Source organism: Gymnoscopelus braueri (genome assembly GCF_963280865.1).
Source record: "Gymnoscopelus braueri genome assembly, chromosome: 6".
Classification (NCBI taxonomy): Eukaryota; Metazoa; Chordata; class Actinopteri; order Myctophiformes; family Myctophidae; genus Gymnoscopelus; species Gymnoscopelus braueri.
In genome coordinates, this window is record NC_137607.1 from 39821318 (window position 1) to 39845604 (window position 24287).

Genomic DNA, 24287 nt, shown 5'->3' on the forward strand with positions numbered 1-24287 from the left:
ACACGCTGAACTCCGGGTGAACCTGCAGGGTGAATGAAATATTGAAGGTGCAGATGGAGCTGTCCGGATGACAAGAACTCCTCGCGACGTGTCATGATCCAGGAGGCCTCGCGTTGAAGCCATCTCAGGCATACTAATGGCTTCGCCCCCACCACCACCACCACCACCACTCATTAGTTCCATGTTCCACCTTCATGGAGCTAATACCCCTCTGTGCCCGGAGACAAGAGGGAGGGGGGAGCGCTGAAAGCCACAGCCTGCGGCCTGCTGCTGCTTCTCCTCTGGCATTTAACCACTTAAACCCTATATACTTCGTCGACCGGAGTCCCCCAGGGCTCCGTCCTAGGCGACGCCCAGTTTTTGCTCCACAATCGCGTTGTGAGCTTGTAGATCGGCTATTTTTGCCCCCAGAATAGGGATGCTGGGGTTTAAGTCGTTAAGGCCAGTTTCAGCCAGAAAAAATAAATACAATAAATTGAGAGATGAGAGTATTAAAAGAGAGGGAAGAAGAGGACCAGCAGTCACATACGATGGAGATTTGGAGCGCTCATCATCTGAGCCCTTCAGTCCGCCGACCACCTCTGGTCAGAAACAGAGCGTTTGTGTCAAGTGTCGGTCTGGCCAGGCAGACGTGAGCTCTAGACCAGTGGTTCCCAAACCGGGGGTCCCCAAATTATTTTGGGGGGGTCCCCAGATGATTAGCTTAATGTGCAACGTTGTTTTCTCACTCAACAGTAAACAAAACAACATTGTGAGCTTGTAGTTCGTCTATTTTCACAATATTTATCTGTGGAACCGAGTCAAACTAAATGTAATGCCTACAATTCCAAGTGCTTGTCAGGGTGGGGGGGTCCCCAGTTCATATGATTATTTTGGGCTGAAAAGTTTGGGAACCCTCACTCTAGACAAAGAAATAAGGGCGTGTGGTGTCAACGCAGTGCAAGATCAAAAGCATCGTTGTGATTTTTTTCTCCCCTTCCTCTGCTCTCCTCTCCCTCTCCGTCATCGACAAGAACAAAGCCAATTTGTTGAGAAACTCGGGTCACGGGTTGCGTGAAGGAACCTTGCTCCTGCAGCGTTCCCCTGAGATGCTCCTTTGCCACTGCACTTTATCTTTTCGTGTTCAATTGTTGCTAAAACAGTGAAAACAGCGTGGCGCGTTCATGGCATGGCTGCGCTGCAATGCCCCAGGTCGCCGCCGCTGCAAATCCTCATTTCTGTCGCATATTAGCTCTGCTCCAATACATCAGCTTCTTGTGGGGTCACGGTTCTATCCTCTCAGGTCAATGCCACGGGGATCCCAATCGTCATCTCTCTAGCACAGACGCATTTTTCATGCAAATAAGTTGCGGCAGCGGACGTGTGATTGGAACACAACAAGGATCCAATTTAGAAAGCGAAAACATATTCCTGCGTTGGCTGATGGGAGCATTCGCTGAGACGGGTAGAAACCGGAGGATAATGATATAGCATACATTTGAATAAAGTTAGCTTGTCCTCAATTATTTTTAACCAAAAGGATGTTTTCTTTCCATTCTATTAACACACAGACATCAAGGGCCACATTAGATCTTCACAGTGAGCGAGAGCCTGCTGCGGTCAGCTGGTGGTCTAAGGGAGACACATTGGGATTCAAACCCGGGTGCCCCCTCTCTCTCTCCAGCAGGCTTTCAATGTCAGCTCACTGCTCACCGGAGGTCACCGCGTATCTACAGTATAGATACCAGCCATTAAGCTGGATAATGAACACTCCGCTGAACAAATACCGCCAGTCCTCTGTGTACAGGCGGGGCAAAGCAATAGACGGCGGCTCTAAGGCTGGAAGGCCCCGTCTGAGAAACACCACCTGCTATTTCTTTTTTTCCCCCTTTTTTTTCCGAGAGGAGGTGAGACTCCCCCAGGCCCAGTTCCTCACAGCCCCTCGGATGGAGTGCAAGATAATAATGTCATGACCAGTAAATAATTGCATGCTTCAATGGCACATATGTCAATATAATATGCTGTATGTCCTTCACCCCCCGATGGTCCTTGACCAAACAGAGAGGGACGTTTGCTTTCTACTTTTCCCTGACAGCGTCCTGTGCTATTTACCACTGAAGGAGACACACACACGCGCGAGTGCGTGTGTGCGCACGCTCACACTACCACGCATGAGCGCACACACAGGCTGATACAGAGAAGAAATCAACAATCTCGGCTATAATCTGCACATTGCCATCTTATCTATTGCTGTACAATGCACGCCGTGGGAGCATTTCAAGATTTCAAGATCATATTTTCTTGTGTAACAACGAAAAAAGTGGAACTTCAAAGGCATTGGGCTTTACCTCTGACTAGATGGCACACATTCATATTCAGTAAAAAAAAAAAAAGAATACTTCAAGGGGGCTGGGGAAATGCCGAGTGAAAACACACTGTTAAACCGAGACTCACTCAGGTAAGAGGCAGTGACAATGTGATGCTTCAAACATCTATCCTTGGGTGCAAAAAAATAAATAATAATAATAATAATAAAAAACATCACTGAAAAGTAAACATTGTCAGCAGATTGTACCATCAGTCTGTCCCCTCCCTTCCATCCTGTTTCTCCCTTTTACATCTTTCTCTCTCTCTGTCTCACTCCTTGTCTGAACTCTGTCACCTCATGCTCAGGAAGAAAAAAACAAATACAACAAAACAAAGCAAAACATACCATGATGATGAAGGTGACGGGTCCTATGAAGCTCCATATGAAGTGATTGTCCACTCTCAGCCAACACCTATAATGGAAAACAAAGAAAAACAAACCCTTCAGTTTTGTCACAACACACAAAGCATCCCCATCTCCTCCCTCGGTAGACCAAATATTAACAGAAGGAAATTAATTCTGGGCCAAAAACATAACCTTAGGACCCCGACACGGAGCAGATAATTTTCTGTCAATAATCAACTCAAAAGCTCCCACAAGAGTTTAAAGTTAACATGGTTAACGCAAAATAATTGGAAGGACCCTAAGTAGTCTGGCCTGCTAGCCCGGTGTTAACTCAAATACAGCCATTAATCTAACGTAAAAGGCTTTTCCTGCACTGCCTCTCTTTAAGAGAGCATTTACAAACAAGAGGTCACAGGAGGGTCTTTGAGCAGAGAGGTATTAATGTGGCTGTGCCTCTCCACACCAACCCCCCAAAACCACAGCGTTAAGTCTTTCAAAATGACATAAAAAATTGAACAGCTGCCCATTCCAGGCAGAGTAGCTCAAATGTTTTGGTGTAGTCTCCAGGGACGGAGATATAAGACACTCGCAGGAGTGATGAGTGGGCTTTCTATCCAGAAGCCGCGTGTTCTGAAAAGAAAACCACTCATCATCACGGCAGGGTAGGTCAGGTAAGCCCCACACAGCGCCAAACGTCTGGGTTTTATATTCTGTGTTTGCCTGGTATTAATCTAGAACGGTGGTTCTCAACCATTTTCATGTCATGGACCCTCAAATTGAAATCTATTTGGCTGTGGACTGCCATCTGAAAAGATTTGGACTCACATTAGACGAGATTTGTCAACATTTGCCAAAATGTTTCAAAAAATAAAATAAGGCGGAAGTGTTTGAACTGCTTCTCTCACGCTTTCTTTGTGCCGTAGCTCCTGTAGTCGATGGCCGCCGAGACGCCGACCACGATGGCGGGGAGGAGGTACCCGGAAACATAGTAGTACTTCTTCCGTGAGTATTCACTCTCGAAAACCTCCACGAGCATGAGGTACAGCTGGACGCCCTCGAGACACATCCAGGAGAAGGAAGCCAGGAAGAAGAAATGCAGGATCCCGGCGATGATGGAGCATCCGATCTACAACAGAGCAGGGCTTCATTGAGTTGGCTGGTTAAAACAATAACAAGCTGAAATAAGATTAAAAAGAATTGGGCACACATTTTAATTGGGAATGTTAGGAGTTTCCCCACTTTTCGCCAATTCATTATTTGGTGCTCTGGCAGGAATTGGATTTTCTTGGAGAACAAACAAGGTGTAGAAGCCAGGGTTGCTCATGAGTTAACAGTTCCCACCCTTGTTAACCCATTAAGATCTGAGGCCGATTCAAAAAATATCTTCTAAATCCTTACAGTTTTCTGCACCCTCACATCTGTATTATAAAACCTGACTCCATGGTCCAAATGGATGAAATAACTATTTATAAAAAAATTGTGGAATAGAGCTTAGGCTTTAAAGTAAGTGGTACTAAGCCAATGTGGATACATTAAAAGCCACTTTTTATTCTAACTCTCGTGCCAACATCTGAATCTTTTGAAATCCTACTGAAAAGAGTGCATTGTTATATTTTAAACTACTGCACTCTCTTTTCCTTCCACTGTAATTTGATGCAGTTCAGTCAAACTGATGAAAATTGACATCAGCCTCCACACAGCCTCTGTTGAAGTCCTGGTCAAACGTTGCCACAATACTGCAGCAATTTAAACAATACAATCTATTGTGAGGTTTATTGCTGGATTAAACCACCCGCCCCAATTTAGCATGTACACTTGAATCCCTCTACTATACAAAAAATACTCTCAACGAGAAGATTCTTCCACTTTTCTCACTGAACATGGAAGGGAAACCAAGAAACACAAGGCAGCGCATGCACCACAGAATGTGAGCTAGTCGGTATGAGCCATTCATGCTGTGTCATTAAAGTGACAAGAGGATAAAGGAGCTATCAAGTGAGCGCCATGGCCCTTTAGTAATCAATATAAATGATGCTCCCTGACTCGTGTCATGTCAGGAACGGGAAGGGTTAGAAACAAACAACACACAGAGACTCATCAATTTCACATCGGAAGGGTGCTTTGTTTTGCTTTGTAGGGTGGGGGGGGTGGTGGGTAAAACGAGACAGGTTTGGGGGGGTAGGGAATAAATCAAAATCCAAGATCAATAGAGCGCAATCGTTCCCGCTTACCCTGGGTTCCGTCATATCGATACCAATTAGAAATATTAACTCGGCGATGAAGAGATTGATGCACAGGTTCTTGTGGATCGTGTTGCGGTCGCTCTGCAGGCCCCGGAAGAAGCAGAAGGTGAAGATGCTTATGGCCAGGCAGACGAGGGACACCACGATCCCCACGCGAGTGATGACACTGAGGAGCAACTCGTGCACTCCATCTTTACCCTGGAAGGGAAGGGGGATGGGGGGAGATAAAGGATGGACCAAATTAATAAGCTGGTTTGTCAATAGGACGAATTGAGGGTTTCCTGGCGCGCCCACTTGTCAAGCCGCCGTGAGCGGCTGTGGAAACATTGCCGTTGTATTTCACGGAAGGCGCCTGGAAGTAACTGATGGGCACGCCATTAATCAGAGGTGCTGAGGTCCTCCGTTCAGATGGATGTGATCAGCTGAGTGATAGAGGACAAGTGACTGCAAGGAATTTAAAGCAGGGCTGTGGTTCAAATTAAATGGCAGATACTGTGTACACGGTAGGTATGGCTGGTGTAGTTCAAATATTCTAATAGCTAAATGTTTTGGTTGAAGGTGTTCGCTCTGAAATGATCAAAATGACCCATTTCTTTTTTATCGTATTAATGACGATGAATCGTATTAAAACGGTAAAATCTCTACAATGTAGCAACATGCTACTACACTACTATGAACCAGAGGATGTTATGTATTGTTGCTGTCCGGCAGAAACCAGCTAACTTTTTTTTCCATAAATCAGTGCTATTGAACACCCTTTACGTCTCTGTGTTGATTAAAAAAATATTAACCAATGAAAAGTATTAAAAAGCGCTTCTGACAAAACTCCATTGGATCCTCAAACTTTCTGCTAAACTAGCTAAGTCCACCAAAGGGGGCTGGAGTTAACTGGTTTTGCTGACTCCAGGCTCCACCGCCTTTTGACCTCCAACCTCATTGAGAGCTTTGAGGTCCATTTAGCTGGTCTTATCAATGATGAACAAAACCTCCTAACTCCACTTTTTGTTTTGTTTTAGTCATTTCCTGAAAAATGAACATTTTGGAGTTGGCTGGTTTCTGCCGGACATCAGAGAGCAGAGAAGTGGTACTCCAATAAAAACTTATTGGTTAAAATGTTATAAATTGGTTAAAATTTTATAAATGCTATTTTATCATGAAATGTCCAAACGTCTACATATTACGGAAACATTTGCACATACAGTACATTTGGGTTTCTGATGTGCCCATTAACAAATTGTTAAAAGACACAACCCAGTCCGTATGTGGGCTGCCTAGGTCAGGTTTGTGATTCAACAAAGGGAAGATGTCAAGTGGGGACTCATTAAAAACTATCAATACCACAATATAAAAACACTGTTACAAGTAAAAGGCCTGTATTCTAAATGTTATGAAGTTTGAAATATTGAAAAATAGAAATACTCAAGAAAAGTAAAAGTAACTCAAAATGTTACTTAATTGTGCAAGTAAAATACTTGAGTAAATGTTCTTAGCCACTTTCCACCACTGCTCCAGGGGCAGATGAGAACCTTGTAGAGGCAACCAGGGGGGTGTGGGGAGCAGCAGCTCATTTGTATTAAAAGCTAGACACAGAAACAGCCTGTCCAGCAAAATAACTGAAACAGATGGATATAGAGGCATGCTATACAATGCATAATCTGATGGTGGTATTTTCAGCCAACAAATTCAAATAAATGAATTGTAGACACACATGTCCTTTGAGTGGAATAAGACAACCGCAGACTGATATGCATTAGGCCACAGACCCCCATTTGATAAGTTTCATCTCTGGGACCCCAAGAGGGGTATAAGACAAGAGGTGAACATGAATCCCTGAAGCAAACGTACTGAGATTTCCCGGTGCGCCATGAGGATGGCAAAGTTGGTGAGGTGGCTACACGAGCAGGAGGTGTGCGTCCTGTTGGAGTTCAGGAGCTTGCAGCCCTGCGTCGACCAGTAACCCATCATACTCCTCTCGGAATAATTCCAGAAGGAGCAATTGGAGTTGAAGTAGTGCTCCATCTGCAGATAACAAGAGATATGGTTAAGTGTCCAAATAATTGACTGTCTGAAATTGAAGTACATGCAGAACACCGAGGCCATTTACCCCCTGCTTACAGAAAGTATTCCCCCCGTACTGACATGGATGAGGGTTTCTTTCTTTTTTTTTTCAGTTCAGAGCTCTTACAAAGCAATTCCTATGTTGTATCTCATTTGGCACATGCTTGCCAAATCAAGCAAGGCATCGGCGGGGTATACGAGGGCCTTGATAACAGAGAGGCGGTAATTGTTTGACGGCACATCGCTGGAATTGCACAGTTTCTCTGGTAAAGAATGGAGTCACGCACGGCCCTCTGGGAACTCTCGTGACAACTTTAAAAGACGGAAGATAATTGGTGCTCCAGTAATTTCATCCACGATTGTACCGCTAATCTAGGAGTTAATTTCCCCCCCTTCTATAAAAGAAAATGGGTATCATTTATATCCCAATGTTGATTAAAGAATTAGTTTTCATTAAGAATTCACTTAGGTTCTAAAGACTCCTTTAATTTGATGTTCAATGACTTAAATAAACTGCTGCCTGACCTAGCCAGACATTTACAATTCAAATGGTCTCTGTCTACTTCGGCTGTACTCTCCTGGTGATTTTTAATATGACCTCTCCATTAGTTTTGGACGGGGGGCGGGTGGTGGGGGGGCACTCACGTCGATGTGCTCCAGGGTGAAAATCACCGGGTCGTTAATGAACACACGGCTGGATTCCTTGTTGATGGAGGCGGCGATGATGTCAGAGTTGACGGCGACCGACACGTTGCGCCCGTAGGCGTCGTTGGCCATCTTGATGGTGGCGTTCTCCGTGCCCAGGAACTGACCCAGGTTTTTGTAGAGCACAAAGACCAGCTTGGCGACTCCTTTAAGACAGAGAGGGATGAGGACGGGCATAAGATGGTTTAATAACTCGAGACCAGTGGTTTTCAAACTTGTGCCCAAGGCACACCAATGGGCAAGTCAAAATCTCAAGGGACACCTGTATTCATATCAAATCCATGCAAAAAAAAAAAAAAAGATTCTATAACATCACTGACACTCTTATCACTCTGCAAACGTCTATATTTTATTTACTAATGCCAAATAAAACGTTTAACCACTTAAGCCTATTTCATACTTTCACAAATGTTCTAAAATAGTGAAAATAGCCTATCTAAAAGCTCACAACCCATCGTGATATGACGCGCTATGAGCTTGTAGATCTATTGATTTAGCTTAATTTTTTTGGGGATAGAAAGAAGGTGGTTAAAATATTGTAACGTTTCGCGACCCAAGCTGGAGACGAACCCCGGGCTCCAGCTCGGTAGACCAGCAGGTAACAAGCAACTCCAAGAGAGCTAGCCAACTTGGGGGACCAAGTTACTGCCGGGTCTTTTGCGGGGTCGCTACAATATATATTTGTAATTCATAACATTTCGTATAGTTGTATTGCAATAATAATGTGTTGTCACAAAATCCCAGGGCACACCTGGATTAGCACACCATTTGTAAACCACGTACTGGACTACTAGAGCCTAAACATGCAACTAAATCAATACTCAGCGGTGTAAAAGATTTATCATAGCTGCTGAAAAGGTGAAAGTACAAGAAAGAACAGGTTGGTGGTGGTGGTGGGGGGGATAGAAAGAGATAGAGATATTGACAGTAAGGAGGATAGCAGAGAGAGCGAGTATGACAGAGAGCGAGAGAGAGCGAGCGAACACTTTTAAGTGGGGCCTGTCATTTTTCTGCCAATATCAGAGCTCAGGGTTTCAGAGATCAAATCCTTTGAGGTGCTCCCTAACTAACAGTGGCGGTGAGTAATCACACCACATTGTGGGCTTTGACGGGCAGCATTGACAGGCCAGTTTGACAGACTGTTCACCTTTTCATAGACACACAGGGAAGGGAACAGAAATGAAAGAAGACAACCCTCCACACTCTTTCACCACGCGGCCCACACGGGAAACTCTTTATTTTATTGTGTCTTTCTTTCCTTTTTTTTCTTCTTCCCTGGTTCATTTTTTTTTGTTTCTTTCCTTCTTCTACCCATGTTTTTTTTTCTTTCATTGATTCTTTCTTCCTTCCCTCCCTCCCTCCTTCCTTCCTTCCTCACCCCCTTCCTTCCTTCCGTCCACGGTGTGTTTAACCATTAAGACCTGAGGCCGATTCTACAAATGCTTTCTAAACAAGTATTTCTCAAACCCTTTTTTTCCCGGAACCCGCAAATTTATATATATATATTTGGCTGCGGACCCCCATCAGATTTTTTTTTGTGCCAGGGACCCCCAACCCCCCCCCCCCCCCAAGAAGAGAAGCTTTGTGTAAAACAATTTAAATTACAATTTCAAGATTTTTCTAAAATGTTTTAGATGTACAAGCTCGCAGCACGGCACAAAATGACGTGCTATGAGCTTGTTGGCTACTTTTTTTTTTACAGCCAACGCTAAAATCTATGAAATGACACAGATGCTTTCCCGGTTTTGATGGGCTTACCATTCCGACTGTTGAGTTTGACAGTGTTGGCAGACAGCTGGATGGAGATGCCATTTCGGCCGGCTTGTGGAAATTTGAAATCCTGCACCTGCCCGTCCGTGCTCAGCACATACACATCCAGAACTGGACGTCCCAAGTTGGTTTGGTCCAGTGGTGATGGTGTGATGAGGGGAGACGTAGACAGAGGTAGAGGTAGAGATAGAGATAGATAGAGAGAGAGAGAGAGAGAGAGAGAGAGAGAGAGAGAGAGGGAGAGACAGACAGACAGAGATGACAGTTTTTACAGCATGTTTGACTTGGGCAAAAGGTCATGACATGAAAATAAAAGAGTCTGTTTATTCCAAGACCTTCTTACTTACATTCCTAACTCACAACCGATGTTGCGTACAGACATGCGGCTGCAATTTAAAAAAGGTGAATCGAGGCAAAAACTGAGCTATTGAACTAAAATGTCAGCGCCAAGGTGATCCTTTCTTCCCAAAAAAACTACACTTCGATTGGATTTGCAAGATAAAAACTTGACATTTGTTTTAAATCAGGCCTGGGAAAATGAAAAAGTCACATCCACACTGAGCTAGGGAGAAAAAAAAAACGAAAAAGTGGGGAATGAGGCAGTGGATAAACAATGTTTGTACTTTTTATAAGCCTCCACTGCGGGCTAATGTTCACATTAATGTATAGAGTTACAAGGTCCAGACACACACATTTATAAACTTAAGCACTCGCAATCACAGAATCCAGTCTCTTTAATTGTCGTAGATTCATCACTGTGTCAGTGAGAGACTCGTTAAACCTAATATCCTTTATTTTTTTCCCCTCCCCGCATTCCCCCGAGGTTGAAACACACACATTACGAAAACAAAGTTCCTTTCTCATGCAGTGGCCTCGTTTTGCCTTCCAATGGATCCTCTCTCAATTAATTTTCGCCACACACAACCGGCACAGTTGCTCTACTGCTTGTCATTCTTTTACATTTGCATTTTATACTCTGTTCACTTACTGATATTGTCGGCAGGCACTTTGACAATGGCAGGCTCCATGAGGTTGTCAGCGAGGACAAAGGCCCCTTCCTCCAAGGTATCCAGTAACATGGTGGCAGCGTGAGTCTGCTCGGTGCTGTTCATGTCCCGCCACGACTTCAAAGCTTCCGGTCGCAGGAGGTTATCCACTGTGTCCACAATGGCCTGATTCCACCACAAAGAAAACAAAAGAAATATACGAGTGATTCTGAAACGTTTATAAATGTTGCAAATATTCTAAACTAAAAAAGAACATAGCTGCAAGCATTAATACTGGGGGCGGGGGGGGCCAAGCAGTGAGCGCAACACGCCATAGCGACAGCATGCGGTCAATCGGCCAGCTTGTGCTTATGTCTGCTGATAAGCATACAAAGTGTTGTGCTGTTAAGTGAAAGCATTTGTGAGCTATTCGCCTCTTTGTGAACAATACTCATTGGCTAATTGGAGGCTTTTTTTTGTATGTACAAAGCTTTCTTACGCTGGGAATTCAGATATTGGTCCATACATTGTGCGTAGAAAGTTTTGTGCAGATTGCTCAAACATCCTAGGGCGAGCAGGGATTTATTTTTCATGAAATTCAAATGGTGGAAAATCGAAGAGATGGAGCTTATGGGTCCTTGAGTCACATTCACTCCTCATGAGAAGAGTGTAAAACATATGACATATAGGAAAAACAGGGCATGAGATATGCCTGTTAAAAAGTTGCATATTCAATCGATTGCTATAGTCCCCCCTTTGGCCAGTCGGGGTAAGATTTATTTAAAGCTGATATGACCCTCAGTCCGCTAAGTTTCATAAAACGTGACTGGGCGGTTATGCAGTTAACAGCAGAATAATAATAGTAACAAAACTACAATATTCATTGGGTCATGGAGTCTTCATTTATTGATGCACAAACTTTCTTCAACAGGGAATATTGGTCCATAGATTGTATGTAGGAAATTTCATGCAGATCCTCGTAGAAAAATCCTAGGAGTGGCGATCTTTCATCAAATAAAAAATGGCAGACAATCTAAGAGGGGGAGCTTATAGGTCAGTGGCAAATGTGTTCCTTATGAGAGGGATATTGAGAGTTTCATGGTTGTAGGTCAAACAGTGCAAGAGATTTGCCTGTTCAAAGTCTGTGTGTTTGGCCAAACAGAGTAAGATTAATCTCAACACCATTTAAGTTTGATAAAAAGCGAATGGACAGTGCAAGTAGCTGTCAATTAATAATAACAAAACTAATGGATAAAATAGGGTGCCTATACGCACTTCATGCTTGGCCCCCTAAGAAAAAAAAAAGTAAACGTGTTCATCGAGATCTGTCACTGTGACGAAGCACATGAGAAAATTCATGGATATGGTCTGCTGGTGTATGACGGCAGGGCAACAGGGAGGTAAATGACTGCACTGACTTTTTACATGGTTTAACAAGCACACTGTTGAAATTCCAATGGCTATACTGTACGTACATAATGTAGCCTTTTTTGATGCTCAATAATGATGACCAGGATTGAACGTTTTCCCTTCATCTCCTCCACAGGGAGGTCAGCACCCCTGGAGTTGGGAGGGATTCAGTGTCTTGCTCAAGGACACGTCATCAGTGCAGACATTTGGGGGTCAAGGGGTATTGACACTGAGAGTTTCCAGTTACAGGACAATCTCTTTAACTGAAGGGGCCACACTGCTAACAGGACCAGAAAACGACCAGACAGGAGGGTATAAATGTTTCCAATCCCATTTAGGAGAGCAAGGGAGAATGCACGATTATCGAATCTGATCTCCTCCGGTCTCCTCGCTTCATGCAGACATTTTCTCTCTGAGCCCAAGTTTGCCGGCTCACCAGCGAGTGGATAAAATGGGGACAGGACCCAGACATCACTGGTATTTCCTCAGGAAATAATCAAATCAATGTGTCTAATAGAGTAATCAATGTCAGGGGGACGGCAGTGGGGGAAGCGGTGGAGGGTGGTGGAGAGGGATGGAGGGCGGGGGTGGTCGCGGGGCTAATGCGTAGTTGCATCAAATTTGGCGGATGTCAGATACCGCTGACTCAACGATCGCCAGTCGTTCCAGCTCCCCCCTCTCATACTGTCATTAGTCGCATAAATACTGTCATCTGCATCGACCCGCCTCCCCCTACCCCACGCACCCCGCCTCACGCCCACCCCTGCTCCCACCAAACACCACCTTGCACCAGAGATCCACAAACACATCAACAGCACTGTATGCCGATGACACGGCAAACAAAACAATACAACAAAACAGATGATGTTACATTCTGGGGGGATGGGAATTGAAAAACTTTTTTTGCTCTTTCTTTTCTTGTCTTTTATGAGCACACGGCCGTCTACGGGCTAATTAGCTGATCCAATTTAATACCCTCCCAGTGGAGAGATCAGGATGGTGAGGATGGGGGGGGGCGACATTGGTGGCAGGTGGAGGACACAGACCTCCCTAATGGCTGAGGGATATACGGCCAAAATCCTTGCAAGACTGGGCCTGAGTAGGAAGCATTAGAGGGAGAAAGGACCAGAAGAGAGAGAACCAACGGCTTGACCCGACTCACCCTATTAACCAGGTAGAACTAGAGATTTATGACTCTGATTTATTAAACATAAATGAAAACCGGTGTCCTCGTGAAAAGCAAGCGCTGTGGGTTTGATTTCACATGTGGTGAAAGGTCAGGCAGCGGTCCTTGGAGACGACGGTTTCACTAAATCAAAAAGGGAAGTGGACTGAGACCCTAGTATTCAGAAGGGTTTTTTGGTTTAGTATTTTTATATTTATAGCAGATCCCCAGCACCTACAACAACAACAACAACAACAACAACATGGTCCTAGAACAGCAAAGCACAGAGTAAATGAATAATGAGCTCAATGTAAACATGTTTTGTTTTTAGTCTGGGAGTTGTGAATTCAGACGTGTACAGTCTTGAATAAACAATATAAAAACATGATGGAAATAAAATACTAACAAAAACAAATCCACCGCTGTAACCACAAAGAGAAACAAACTAAACCAAAACACATATACTTTCATGAAAGGAAGCCACATCGGTAATTGCGGATGACTTCTCTTCGACTTAGAAAGCACTTCGGGTACAACTGTGGCTGCGTAGAAGGCCGTTACTCAAGAAAAACAGATAAAGAAAGGACAGCACAGGATCCGAGACAGAGCAGAGGGTGCATGCTGCTGAGCTTTGGGCAGGAGGGGGCATATATAGCAGAGGGTATGAAGGTGGGTAGGGCAGCAAGCACGGTTGAACAGTTCAGAAGCGTAGCTCCAATACCTTCATGTATGCCCTGCATGTCCTTTCTCGTTTTTGAAGCTTTTCGTTAGAAAAAGGGGAAAGAAAAGATGAAACAGTGGAGACAAACAATTAGCAAATTCACAAGCTTGAGCATAAAGCTTTTCTAGAGTTGTGTGTTATGACTGACTGGCTGGCTCGACTGCGCCAATCACTGTCGCTCCGTACGCCTCCAGTGCTGCTGGCGAGTCTACCTTTAGGTAAAAGAACAAAAGCACGCTGGCTCCGTTTCATTTTCCTCTCCATGTCTCTTGACACATCACAGAACTATTAACCTTGGCAGGGGCAAATTATGGCAATTACCTCAAAATGTACAAATACAGCCATGAATACAGATCTCTTGCTCCATGTCAGAGTCTGAAATCAAAAGTAATTGGCCTTTTCTGTTTTTGCTTCTGTCACTTCTTGTGACTTTTTCCCCTTCTCGACTTTGAGAAGAAAAGGAGACACGGGCAGACTTCACGCCAGGAACAAAAAATACAAACATTTAATAAGGTAGCAGACTCGTTATATTCCTTTTTGTGCATGGCTTACTTAAAAGCGTGTACACAACTCCAAACACCTTAAGCCCAATAACCTCGACTAAGATGCAGAGACCGACCCGGAGCGAATCAGTTAGAAAAATGCCAGTAGTATTCATCTTAATAAGTAAGGTGCAGCAAGATGATAAAAGAGGAAGACCTTCTGTGGGAGGGGAGGGGGGACAGGGTTCATTTCAGGGGAACAGAGAGAGTGAGAGAGCAAAAGATAGAGCCAGACAGTGAGACTTGTATACCTTGTTGAAGCTGCGTCCGGCAGAGTCCTTCTCGCTGGGCCGGAGTTCCTGCAGCTGGGCATCCAGGATGTCCACCAGCTGTTCCATGAGACGTACAGACGAACTGACGTCCCCGGCAAAGATGGGGCCTTTGGTGTGCTTGGCCAACTCATTGGCCAGGTTGGCAGCGTTCTCACCACTGCGAATCTGCAAAGCAAGTGAGATGACAGTCTTAACGTGGGATCAAACCAAAACTGGAGAAGGGGTGCAAAAGTTAATCGCACTAATTGATTTGATCGATTATTAATAATCGATAATAAAATAATCTATGAATAATCTATGCCTATGTTGGGCGTGTCATTATAGGCGAAAAGTTTTAAAAGATCTTATTAAAATTGGCTTAAGGGAGGACCCGCGGGCCGGCCGACCACATCGTCACACTCATGTCACTATGACTCAGCCATAGCCATATAAGGAGCTCCAAATGCGGCTACGCCCGTATATGGAGTATGTTGTATAACCTCAATGTGTCGTCATGGCATCAGGGGCAAACAAATCAGTCAGCTCCTTATATGGGCACAATAGGGGGCATGCCCATATATGGGCATATACTGATCAGCGATCTCCATATAGGCATAAAAGGTGCGACGTAGGTGTGAGGGCCTAGTGGTTAAATAATCGAGGTGACGTCGAGGTGACGTCATGCCGACATCTGATTGGCTGGGTAGGAAAAGAGGGAAAGACCGACAAAGCCTCATGTAGGCCAGACCCAGGGTCTGGCCTAAGCAGCTTGTAGATCGGCTATTTTCATTACTTTTGCATGACACTGTTGTGCGATGAAGTATAAATTAGCGCTTAAATGGTTAATTGAGTCATTGATATATAGTTTTTACACACTTCTTGATTATTCAATTAATTGAAAATGTAATTGATAGAATAATTGCTAATGAAATCATTAATAGTTGCAGCCCTAAACTGGACATACTGGAGTAAGATGTTGACAGAGTTACAGCCAAAAAAGTCCTTGCAGTGGCAGGGGTCGCTTATTATCTCCTTTATTTACAGCATCAAGTTGACAGGGTGGCAGATGAGAAAATGGTATAGTAAGGCCGTCTATATTTTACAATAAGCTACAAAAAGGTGCTTTTCGCACAGCCAGAAGCTCTAGACAGCTCTGCAATATATCTATTATCTCCCTTCATCTCCAGCTTTATCTACAAGGTTGGTACGACACCGAATGCTACATTTCCAGGAGATAAACCCCTCTTAGACGGCCATCAGCAGGGAGGCAGGCGGAGCGACTCGTACAAACCTTCTGGGCGACTTGGTTGACCCAGTGGGATGTGCAGTTGCTGAGATCGGGGCCCTTCGGATTCCAGGTCCCAGTGGAAAGGACACATAAATAGGAGGCTGTACCTGTCAGTGAAAACAATCAAGTCAAGACAGGTGCACTCATGAAGCATTACAAAACACATCAGAGAACCTTTAATGAGTAACATAGGACATGAAACAAACAAAGTGCATTATAGATTTTAAGATATGAGGTCTGTGTGTGTGTGTGTGTGTGTGTGTGTGTGTGTGTGTGTGTGTGTGTGTGTGTGTGTGTGTGTGTGTGTGTGTGTGTGTGTGTGTGTGTGTGTGTCTCTGAGTGTGCTCTGTGCTTGCACGTATGCATGTGCTGACATCACTGACCTACTGTACCGTACTTGACAGAGCTAATCCTTTGAACCTTGCTGTGGTCTGACTGTGTGTGGTGCATCATCATCATTAACTATGCCACAAGACACAGGGAATATGCAACGCCACCTCAAAGCATGCAAAGTGAAGTCACATCATTTTCCTTCTTCGCACCTGTGGCAAGGAGTTTCCCTAATCTCTTCCAACACCTCATTGCCCGTGATTGCTAAAGAAATGAAGTCATAGCAACAATTTTCTTCCGTTCCAATTAGCCTTATGTCTGACGAACCCCATGAGCGAAAACACGATTTCACACAGTCAAATGAGGGATGCACATCTCCAAGCAGCCTCCAATACAAACAGCTGAGCCTGCCTCTCTGCAAACACAACCGTCACTGATTGCTAAATGAAATGTTTTTGACCTGGAATGACACAGTAAATTCTACACTGAAATCTTCAATGATTTTTCCTTGTACACCGCACTCACCCGTGAGCCCTTTCAAACTTGTGTACCTATTCTAGTCATGTCATTATACTGTAGGCATTTTTTTTAATTCATTTTTTCTGTTCTTTTGGAAAATAGCTGACACGCTCTGAGATTGTAGATTAATTTTTGAAATTAATAAACTACAATGCTTTGTGAGCTTGCACGCCTTGCAGATCAGCTAATTTTGTCACATGACACCACATGACAAAGTAAAAAAACAGGGCTTAAGTGGTAAAAAAAAACTAAACAAGGGAATACAAAAAGATCGTTACATGCAACAACATCACATGCATCTGATAAAACAGAATGATTCTCCCTGGATAATTGGGGTCGAATTGAAAACAGCAGAGGAGGCACGCCTCCAGAAGGTGAGAGGAGAGGAGAGGAGAGCTTCTTGTTTACCTCGGGTTCCCTTGGGGCAGGGCCGCTCTACCAGCATGCCCCGCTGGGTCTGGGGCCATAAGATGTCCCTCCTCTCTGCAGCCTCGCAGAAGCGCTCTGGTAATGGGAACGACTCCAGGGATGGAGGGGCAGTCGTCTGCAGCACCACAGGAGGCGGCCTGGGCCCTCCCCTGCCTCCGTCCCGGGGCCCTGTTGTGGTGGTGGTGTTGCTCGCGCCCCGGTGCACCGTGGTTGTCGTGCTGGTGGTTGTTGTTCTCAGGGGCGGCGAGGCCATGGTTGCTTCTGAGAATGGCGGGGCTGTGAGGAGAGATAAAGGGTAGAGAAGATTTAAGTTTGGCTGTAAAACGATAGGGATAGAAACACCTCATCGAATCCCTTTTTAAGTTATGGGTTCAAATTCCGCTGGGGCCGCCAATGCCCATTATGTGCGTTCATGGAACTGTATGGCAGTGTCTTCTGTATAAAACATACACATTAAAATGTGTATAAAATGTGTCCTATGTTTAAGTCTGAGGCCCTTCTTCATTAATAGCTCTAGGGCTCTAAAAATCACATACATTCACATACGCCATGGGGCAAAATGGCCACCGAGAGAGCTTTGAGCAACAAGTATGTTTGCCTTCCCACGGACTATGGCTTATTCGAGGCCTTTCTGGTCTGTGGCGAGTATAAGACAATAATTACAGTAATATCCTCCTGGTCGGCAGTTATTTTTTGCCTGGGAGATTTTTGTGGCACGGCTGATTAAATTTCACTGGAGAAACAAAAAGCCTGTATGTGTAGCATTGGTGGCTGAACATTCATTTTGCCGTTGTTTCCCCCCCTGCTACCCACGCGCTGATAAAGCAGGTGTGCTGTAACTCATGCAAGGCCTGGGGCAAAAAACAATACATTTCAGGGGAAGGGAGAGAAAAACAAGCACAGTCCTTACATTTAACATGAGCCACTGTGAGGAGAAACTACGAGGACATTTTTCATGCCATACAACAACACACCGGTGTGAGTGGCACCGTAATTACATTTCACAAAAGTCAAATATGGGGGAGTTTTTCTATCGATGAACCGTTGATAAAAAAAACTATTCTGATACTGAATCAGTCTTGCGTCTCCCGACTGCGGCGAGGGAGACGGAGTATTTCGTCTGGCGAATTTCAAAGGGATAAGCTATATCAATAAAAGGAAGTATGATTATAATGCAATGTGTGTACTGAATCTAATCGCATTTGAGCACTTTGATTTCCCCCATTAGGCTGACTGTCGAGCATGCAGAGAATGTGAAGTGGTGCCGTGGCGCTGCTTGAATTGTGTACTGCCGCTGCAAACCGCTGCCGAGAAGAGTCTCAGAGATAGAGAGAGAGAGAGAGAGAGAGAGAGAGAGAGAGAGAAACAGACAGAGAAATAGAGAGAGACACAGAGACAGTGAGACTGCGTTGGAAGGATGGTCAGAGGAGGACAGCTCCGGTCTTCCGGGTGGGAACGCAGAACAGGCAGTCGACACACCAGGCGCCATAGAGACCGTATCTATTGCCTCCTATTGGATAAGGGTGCCTGGCTGATGGCAAGAGTTGACCCCCGACAGTCTCCACGCACCCTGCAAGCTATCAGCACCACCATCCTACGGGCCACTATGGAAATGAGGCTTCAGCATTGAGAGCTGCTGGGATATCTATTGGCCAGTACCTGTGGCGAATTAGACTCTATTGACAGGTGGAGTTGACTTGGCTCACTCCCCCCTGGATGGGCTGCATGCATGCTAGCACACCCGTGTGCACACACGCACACACGAACTAACGGACGAATGAACAAGCGAGCACAAGTATGAACCCACATATGCAACAAACTCGCAGGAAACACAAATCCAGACACACCTATTGAAGGTGACATTAAAAAGTGTGCATACTGTAGCTGACTGCCCGTTTTGACACTGAGCTGAAGATAACCCTCTCTCTCCCTCCTACATCTCCCTTTTACCCTTCTCCTGTCCTGAACCCCCCCCCCCCACACACACACACTCAGTGACTCACACACCTGTATCTCTTTACTCAACACACAGGGGTTCTCTGCTGCACGGCCACGCCTGTCATGGTGGCTGACAGACAACCTGTGCTTTCTGTCCTTTCAGCGCCAGCATTTAGGTGCCCATGAAAAATGCCTGTTTCTATTCAGTATCTCTCTCTCTCACCCTCTCTCTCTCTCTCTCTCTCCCTGTGGCACTTCTCCTCATGGCATCCTAAAATACCCCTCCATTGCTACAGGCCTGGTTTGCTCATAAGCAATGATCCGCAGAGCCACAAAGGTGAAAACAACAATACAAAGTACAACAACAATAGCTATTGTGAAAAGTTTGCCACGTCCCAGGGCCGTGCAAGGCCCATCACAGCCCTGTCGGAAAGAAATGAATGTGTGTCAGTTTTGAGTGTGTAATTTTAGACAGGGAGGTGGAGGGGAGGGGTGGGCTTGGCAAATTTCCAGAAAACTTTCAGGAAATTGTGCGGAGAGCCCAGATAAGTTTCCTCATTTACAAAGTATGAAAGATGATGATGATGATGATGATAATGATGAATCCTCGTCTCCATGGGTGGGGAGTTGGGGAATCCGGACACCAAATTAAATGAAAATGTATCGCTGCTGGACACAATGATTTAAGATAAGGGGCTTGGGAGCACAGCTAATAAATCAAGAAGAAGGCATTTGCTGTAATCCAAGCGCATTCCTTTAGCATGTTCGCTAACAACTGGATCATGTCCGCACCCCTCAACACAGAGCTGCTTGAGACATCTCACTGAGGGGCCCGACCACATGTTCTCTTTCACCATGCAATGTTATACCTTTTCCTTTCTTTCACCGTTTCCTTCTCTTTCTTTTTCCCCCTCTTTTTACGTTCATTGTTCATTTTGTTTCTCTTTCTGTCTTTCTTTCTGGGCTACAACTTATTTTTAGCAATTCATAATACTCGATGACTTATATTCAATTAATCGAATGAGTCATCAATAGAATAATGTTGAAGCGTTGGCACTTGATCGGCTAAATCGATGATTAGTCTGATTAACCACTTATTTTATTTATTTCGGATTAAACCCTTAGTTGTACAACTGTGTTGTGCAAAAATAGTCAATCTAAAAGCTCATAAAATGCATTGCAACACATTGTGAGATGTAAGAGCTGTTATTTGAGCTATTTTTTAAAGAGATAGATACAGAAAATGCCCCCCCCCACAAAAAAATATCGAATTGATTATTCAGCATGGATTAAATCGATTAGTTCGATTAAATGTTACACCTCTACTTTCCTTCTTTCAACTCTCCTGGATTCCTTCCTGATTATAAGCATGAACCCAGTGTTGGTAATTGAACTAGTGTAGGCTAACATTAGGCTACTGTAGCTCTTTCCACTAGAGAGGGATCCAGTTTTGCTGAATCCCAGTCGGCCCACTGAATGGCTTTTAGGGAGGAGTTGAATTGAATTTGCTGAGACAACGTCTGTATTGCAAGGGGACTGAGCCAAGCTGCACTGATGCAGCTAATAATACAACATTATTCTTCTCCATATGCACAGTCACTGGATGCGGCTGTACTGTATGTTAAGGGGCCTCATTAGACATGAGTCTAATGAAATGCAATACAAGTAAAAAGGATCAAATAATCCTGTTGGCGAGTTTCATTACATGTTTATGATGAAAACTAATCCTCTTTCCCTTATGAAGGAAGAAGGGCTTATACAAATGTAGACTAGCATGCGCAAAGTAATTCCCAGCGGGATCCCTACATAAACAATGCAACCTCCCTGACCAGTGCTATTCATGTGTAGCGACTGCTTCGGTCAGTAATCCCAGCCAGAGACGCAGTAATCTCATTACCTCGATGCTGTAGCTTGGACTGATTTAATCCAATGAAAGCAGGGAGGAATTAATCCACAGGTATTAAAATGGACACTGCTACTCTCTGACAGTCCCCTGCTATGCAGGTCTGACTTTAAGTGGATAGGTAGATAGGTAAAGGCACTTTGCGGGGTCGCTATTGATCGCCCAGTGGGGCTGTGGCAGCATTTTCAGTGCCTCCCGCTATACACAGAAATGTAGATTGGGATATTTTTGTCCATTCTCTGTTCTGCTAACATCTGTCTGTTACCCCCGAACACCCTCCCTCCCTGTAAAATTTTACTTTGATTGTGACAGGAGAAGGGTAAGGCTAAGCCACTGTCGGGCTACATGGTGAAACCAGGACAGGATCCTCGATTAATATGTCCGTCTAGCACTCAGCCCAAGGGGAAGCTTCAATTAGCTGTCATGGAGTGTGAGCGTGAGGAGAGAGATATCCTCCAAAGTACTGCGGATAGTCAGAACGGACTTATTCATAACCTTTTGGTGCGACTCGACTCCCACACATTTTCCCACTTAAATATATCTCAGTGGCTCTGCTATTACCACCAGGGCTAAAGGTCTGAGAGACTTATGATAGACAATGAGACGGGAAAAACAGGGGATGAGAGGAAGAGAGGAGTGGAGAGGGCATCCACCAGGAGTTATAGGAACCGTCAAGTGTTGTCGGCACTTTGCATGCACGCAAGCAACCGCGGGCGAGCCCTCGTGTGCACATACAGGCGCATGTGAACAGTGAACACCCACGCATGCATGCACTGGCAACACACCACACACAACCCTGATGTGAGACTTTGCTGGCCTCGGCCGCCACAGACGCATCAGTGTAACAGATGAAAAGTGACAGCACGTGTGTCTTTTATATTAAGCTTAATGGCCCCACTTACGATAGGCAGCGCATGGTCGTCCACCAGGGTAATGCTTCATACATGTTATCAGGCACTGTTTATCTTGCGTGTGTCAAGGGAACAAATATTTTGTCGTTTCAGCTAATTTCCCTAAAGGTAAAAAGCATTATTTAATCTTGCGCGTCTCTCCTCTCCCCTTCATCTGTCACGGACAATCTCATGTAAATGCAAAAGGAATCTGATGACATTGATGTTCATTTCTTTGCTTGCTTGTTTGAAGGACTTCCTGCAGCAGCAGCAGCAAAAAAAGAAAGGTTTCAATTTGACAACGATAATAAATTGCATGTTCTCGACTTCTGGTCAGCTGCTATGTTAGAGCAGATACAGCTATTTGTCGACTGTTTGTACCATCTGTGGAAGTCGTAGTGATAAATTACCATAGAACTATAGACAAAATATTCATAATGCTTATAACGGCAGTAGAGAATTCTGCCACTCCATCCACACCTGCAAGTTTCAGGCTAATAAGCACTGTAATGGTTTATCTCATTCCCTTGGGTGATATATTTGATAACAGTGTTAATTAGCAATCAAAAATAGACTGTAATTTAATTTACCTGAAATAGAATGCGTGTTACAGAGAAGTTTTCATATAGTCTTATTCACATGGGACTGATTTATAATATATGAAGGCCCTGTGGTTTTAATCAGTAGAATAATGTACATAATAACAACAACTTGTGGAAGTCAGCTTTACAGTAGCTGCAGCTGTTACCTAGCAACGTATCAAACATTCCACTGAAGCTGTCTATGCTGTTAAATATGGCTCCCAGGGGGTAATGGTGTCCTAATGGGAAGGAGTAATAGGAAAGTTAACAAGTCAATGGCAGCTTAAACAATTAAAAGCCTATTTCTACCATCAAACAGGGGCCAAGCTCGGTTCTTTGTGCAGGGGCCAAGTAAAGCGAGTGGAGGAAAAAGGAAAAGCCATCTGCTTGTCAAGGGTCTTTCAGGGCAGAGTTAGGGTTTCACTGAAATGAGGTGTTGAAGCTATGAGAAAGTACAGCAAGAAGGATGGCAATTGTCAGTGTCACCACCAGAACATGTAGAACACTTTTCAAGCATTCACACAACTGCCGAGCCGCTACTCCTGTGACAAGTTCATAGTGGAAACATGGCCTTGCTTAATCGTTATATGGGGGCTTTCCCCCCCCCCCCCATTTTGCAATACATTTTTATATCAGCCTACAATAATAACAATAATTCACAAGGAAAATTGCATTGCATGTCTCTCCCCCAATGCTTTGTTTGTAGCTGCAGGATGGAATGCATTACACTATTGTTTGTATATCAGCTGTAAACATTACAGTGCTTGTGTTCATGTCCGCGTCTCAGGGAGCAAAACCTAATGTGTAGTTTACTTACAGTATGTTATAATTATGTTATTTAGAGTTGTTCTCTCAGTGTTCTCTCTCTCTCTGACACTCGCACACACAACAGGCAGATGAAAGAACGTGCCTGCACATAATTACATACAATAATACATAACGCACAGATCCATGAACTTGCATTCACACTCATTAATACCCGTGTGCATGCAGAAAATACCCTATTCTGCGTATAGAGACAGACATAGCAGCTGCCAGACTGGAGCCTGCATTTTTTTCGGGCAGTTTTCTCTGTACAGTCTCAGTACGTGCCTCACATATCAAGCATGAACTCCCAGCATGCTGAACGGGGCTACGTTTGATGCCATACACACCAGGGGCTTCTATTTCAGAGGGCTCACACACACACACACAAACTAAAGCCTGATTAATGCTTAGTCGTACGACTATATGGTGTCCCCCGTCACAACGCGTCAAATTGCAACACATTATGAACTTATAGATCAGCTATTTTTGATTTGGGACACCGGCGTACGATGGCGTACACATTCGCCAAAACACGTGTACAATGCACACACATAGAGAAACAAATACAGCAACACAGACGCACGCGCACACACACACACACACACACGCACGCACATTAAGCAGGCATACAGTGTGAAATAAACCTCCTCAAAGGCATGTGTCAGCGACTGTTGGGGGACCGTTGTGATGTCTGAGTAATAATTCTTTGAATACGCCTTGTTTCACAGTCAGACTATAATCAAACAAGAGACTGCAGATCCCCGTGGCAATTCGGCTCAGCCTGAACATAATCACCCCACACACACACACAAGCATGCATGCACGCGCACACAAACGCACACACACAAGAATGCACGCGCACATCCATACACACGCACACACACACACACACAACCTCCCCTACTCTGTCTCTCTTATGTAAAACAACTCCCAGTGACATTCTGAAACATAACCCTAAGCACAGCATTGCACCCCCCCCCCCCCCCCCCCCTCGCCCGCCCTGTGCCTCCATAGTGTTGACTTCAGACCGTAAGAGGAGTCGTCAGCCAGCAGCTGGCC

General features: G+C 44.6%; 1 protein-coding gene across 9 annotated transcripts in view; it reads right to left on the minus strand.

Annotated features, from left to right (window-relative positions):
* The window catches only part of adgrl2a (adhesion G protein-coupled receptor L2a), a 127859-nt gene that overhangs the window by 15365 nt on the left and 88207 nt on the right, over positions 1 to 24287 (minus strand). For 7 of the 9 annotated variants that reach the window (XM_080430107.1, XM_080430115.1, XM_080430108.1 and 4 more), the window contains 11 exons: positions 17089 to 17385; positions 15835 to 15938; positions 14544 to 14729; positions 13751 to 13789; positions 10457 to 10640; positions 9457 to 9579; positions 7639 to 7844; positions 6781 to 6954; positions 4924 to 5133; positions 3598 to 3818; positions 2693 to 2759 (listed from right to left, as the gene is read on the minus strand). In XM_080430107.1, coding sequence (XP_080286233.1) covers positions 2693 to 2759; positions 3598 to 3818; positions 4924 to 5133; positions 6781 to 6954; positions 7639 to 7844; positions 9457 to 9579; positions 10457 to 10640; positions 13751 to 13789; positions 14544 to 14729; positions 15835 to 15938; positions 17089 to 17385 — 1811 coding nt within the window. The remainder of the gene's footprint in view (positions 1 to 2692; positions 2760 to 3597; positions 3819 to 4923; positions 5134 to 6780; positions 6955 to 7638; positions 7845 to 9456; positions 9580 to 10456; positions 10641 to 13750; positions 13790 to 14543; positions 14730 to 15834; positions 15939 to 17088; positions 17386 to 24287) is intronic. The other 2 variants (XM_080430110.1, XM_080430112.1) reach the window with 1 other exon arrangement.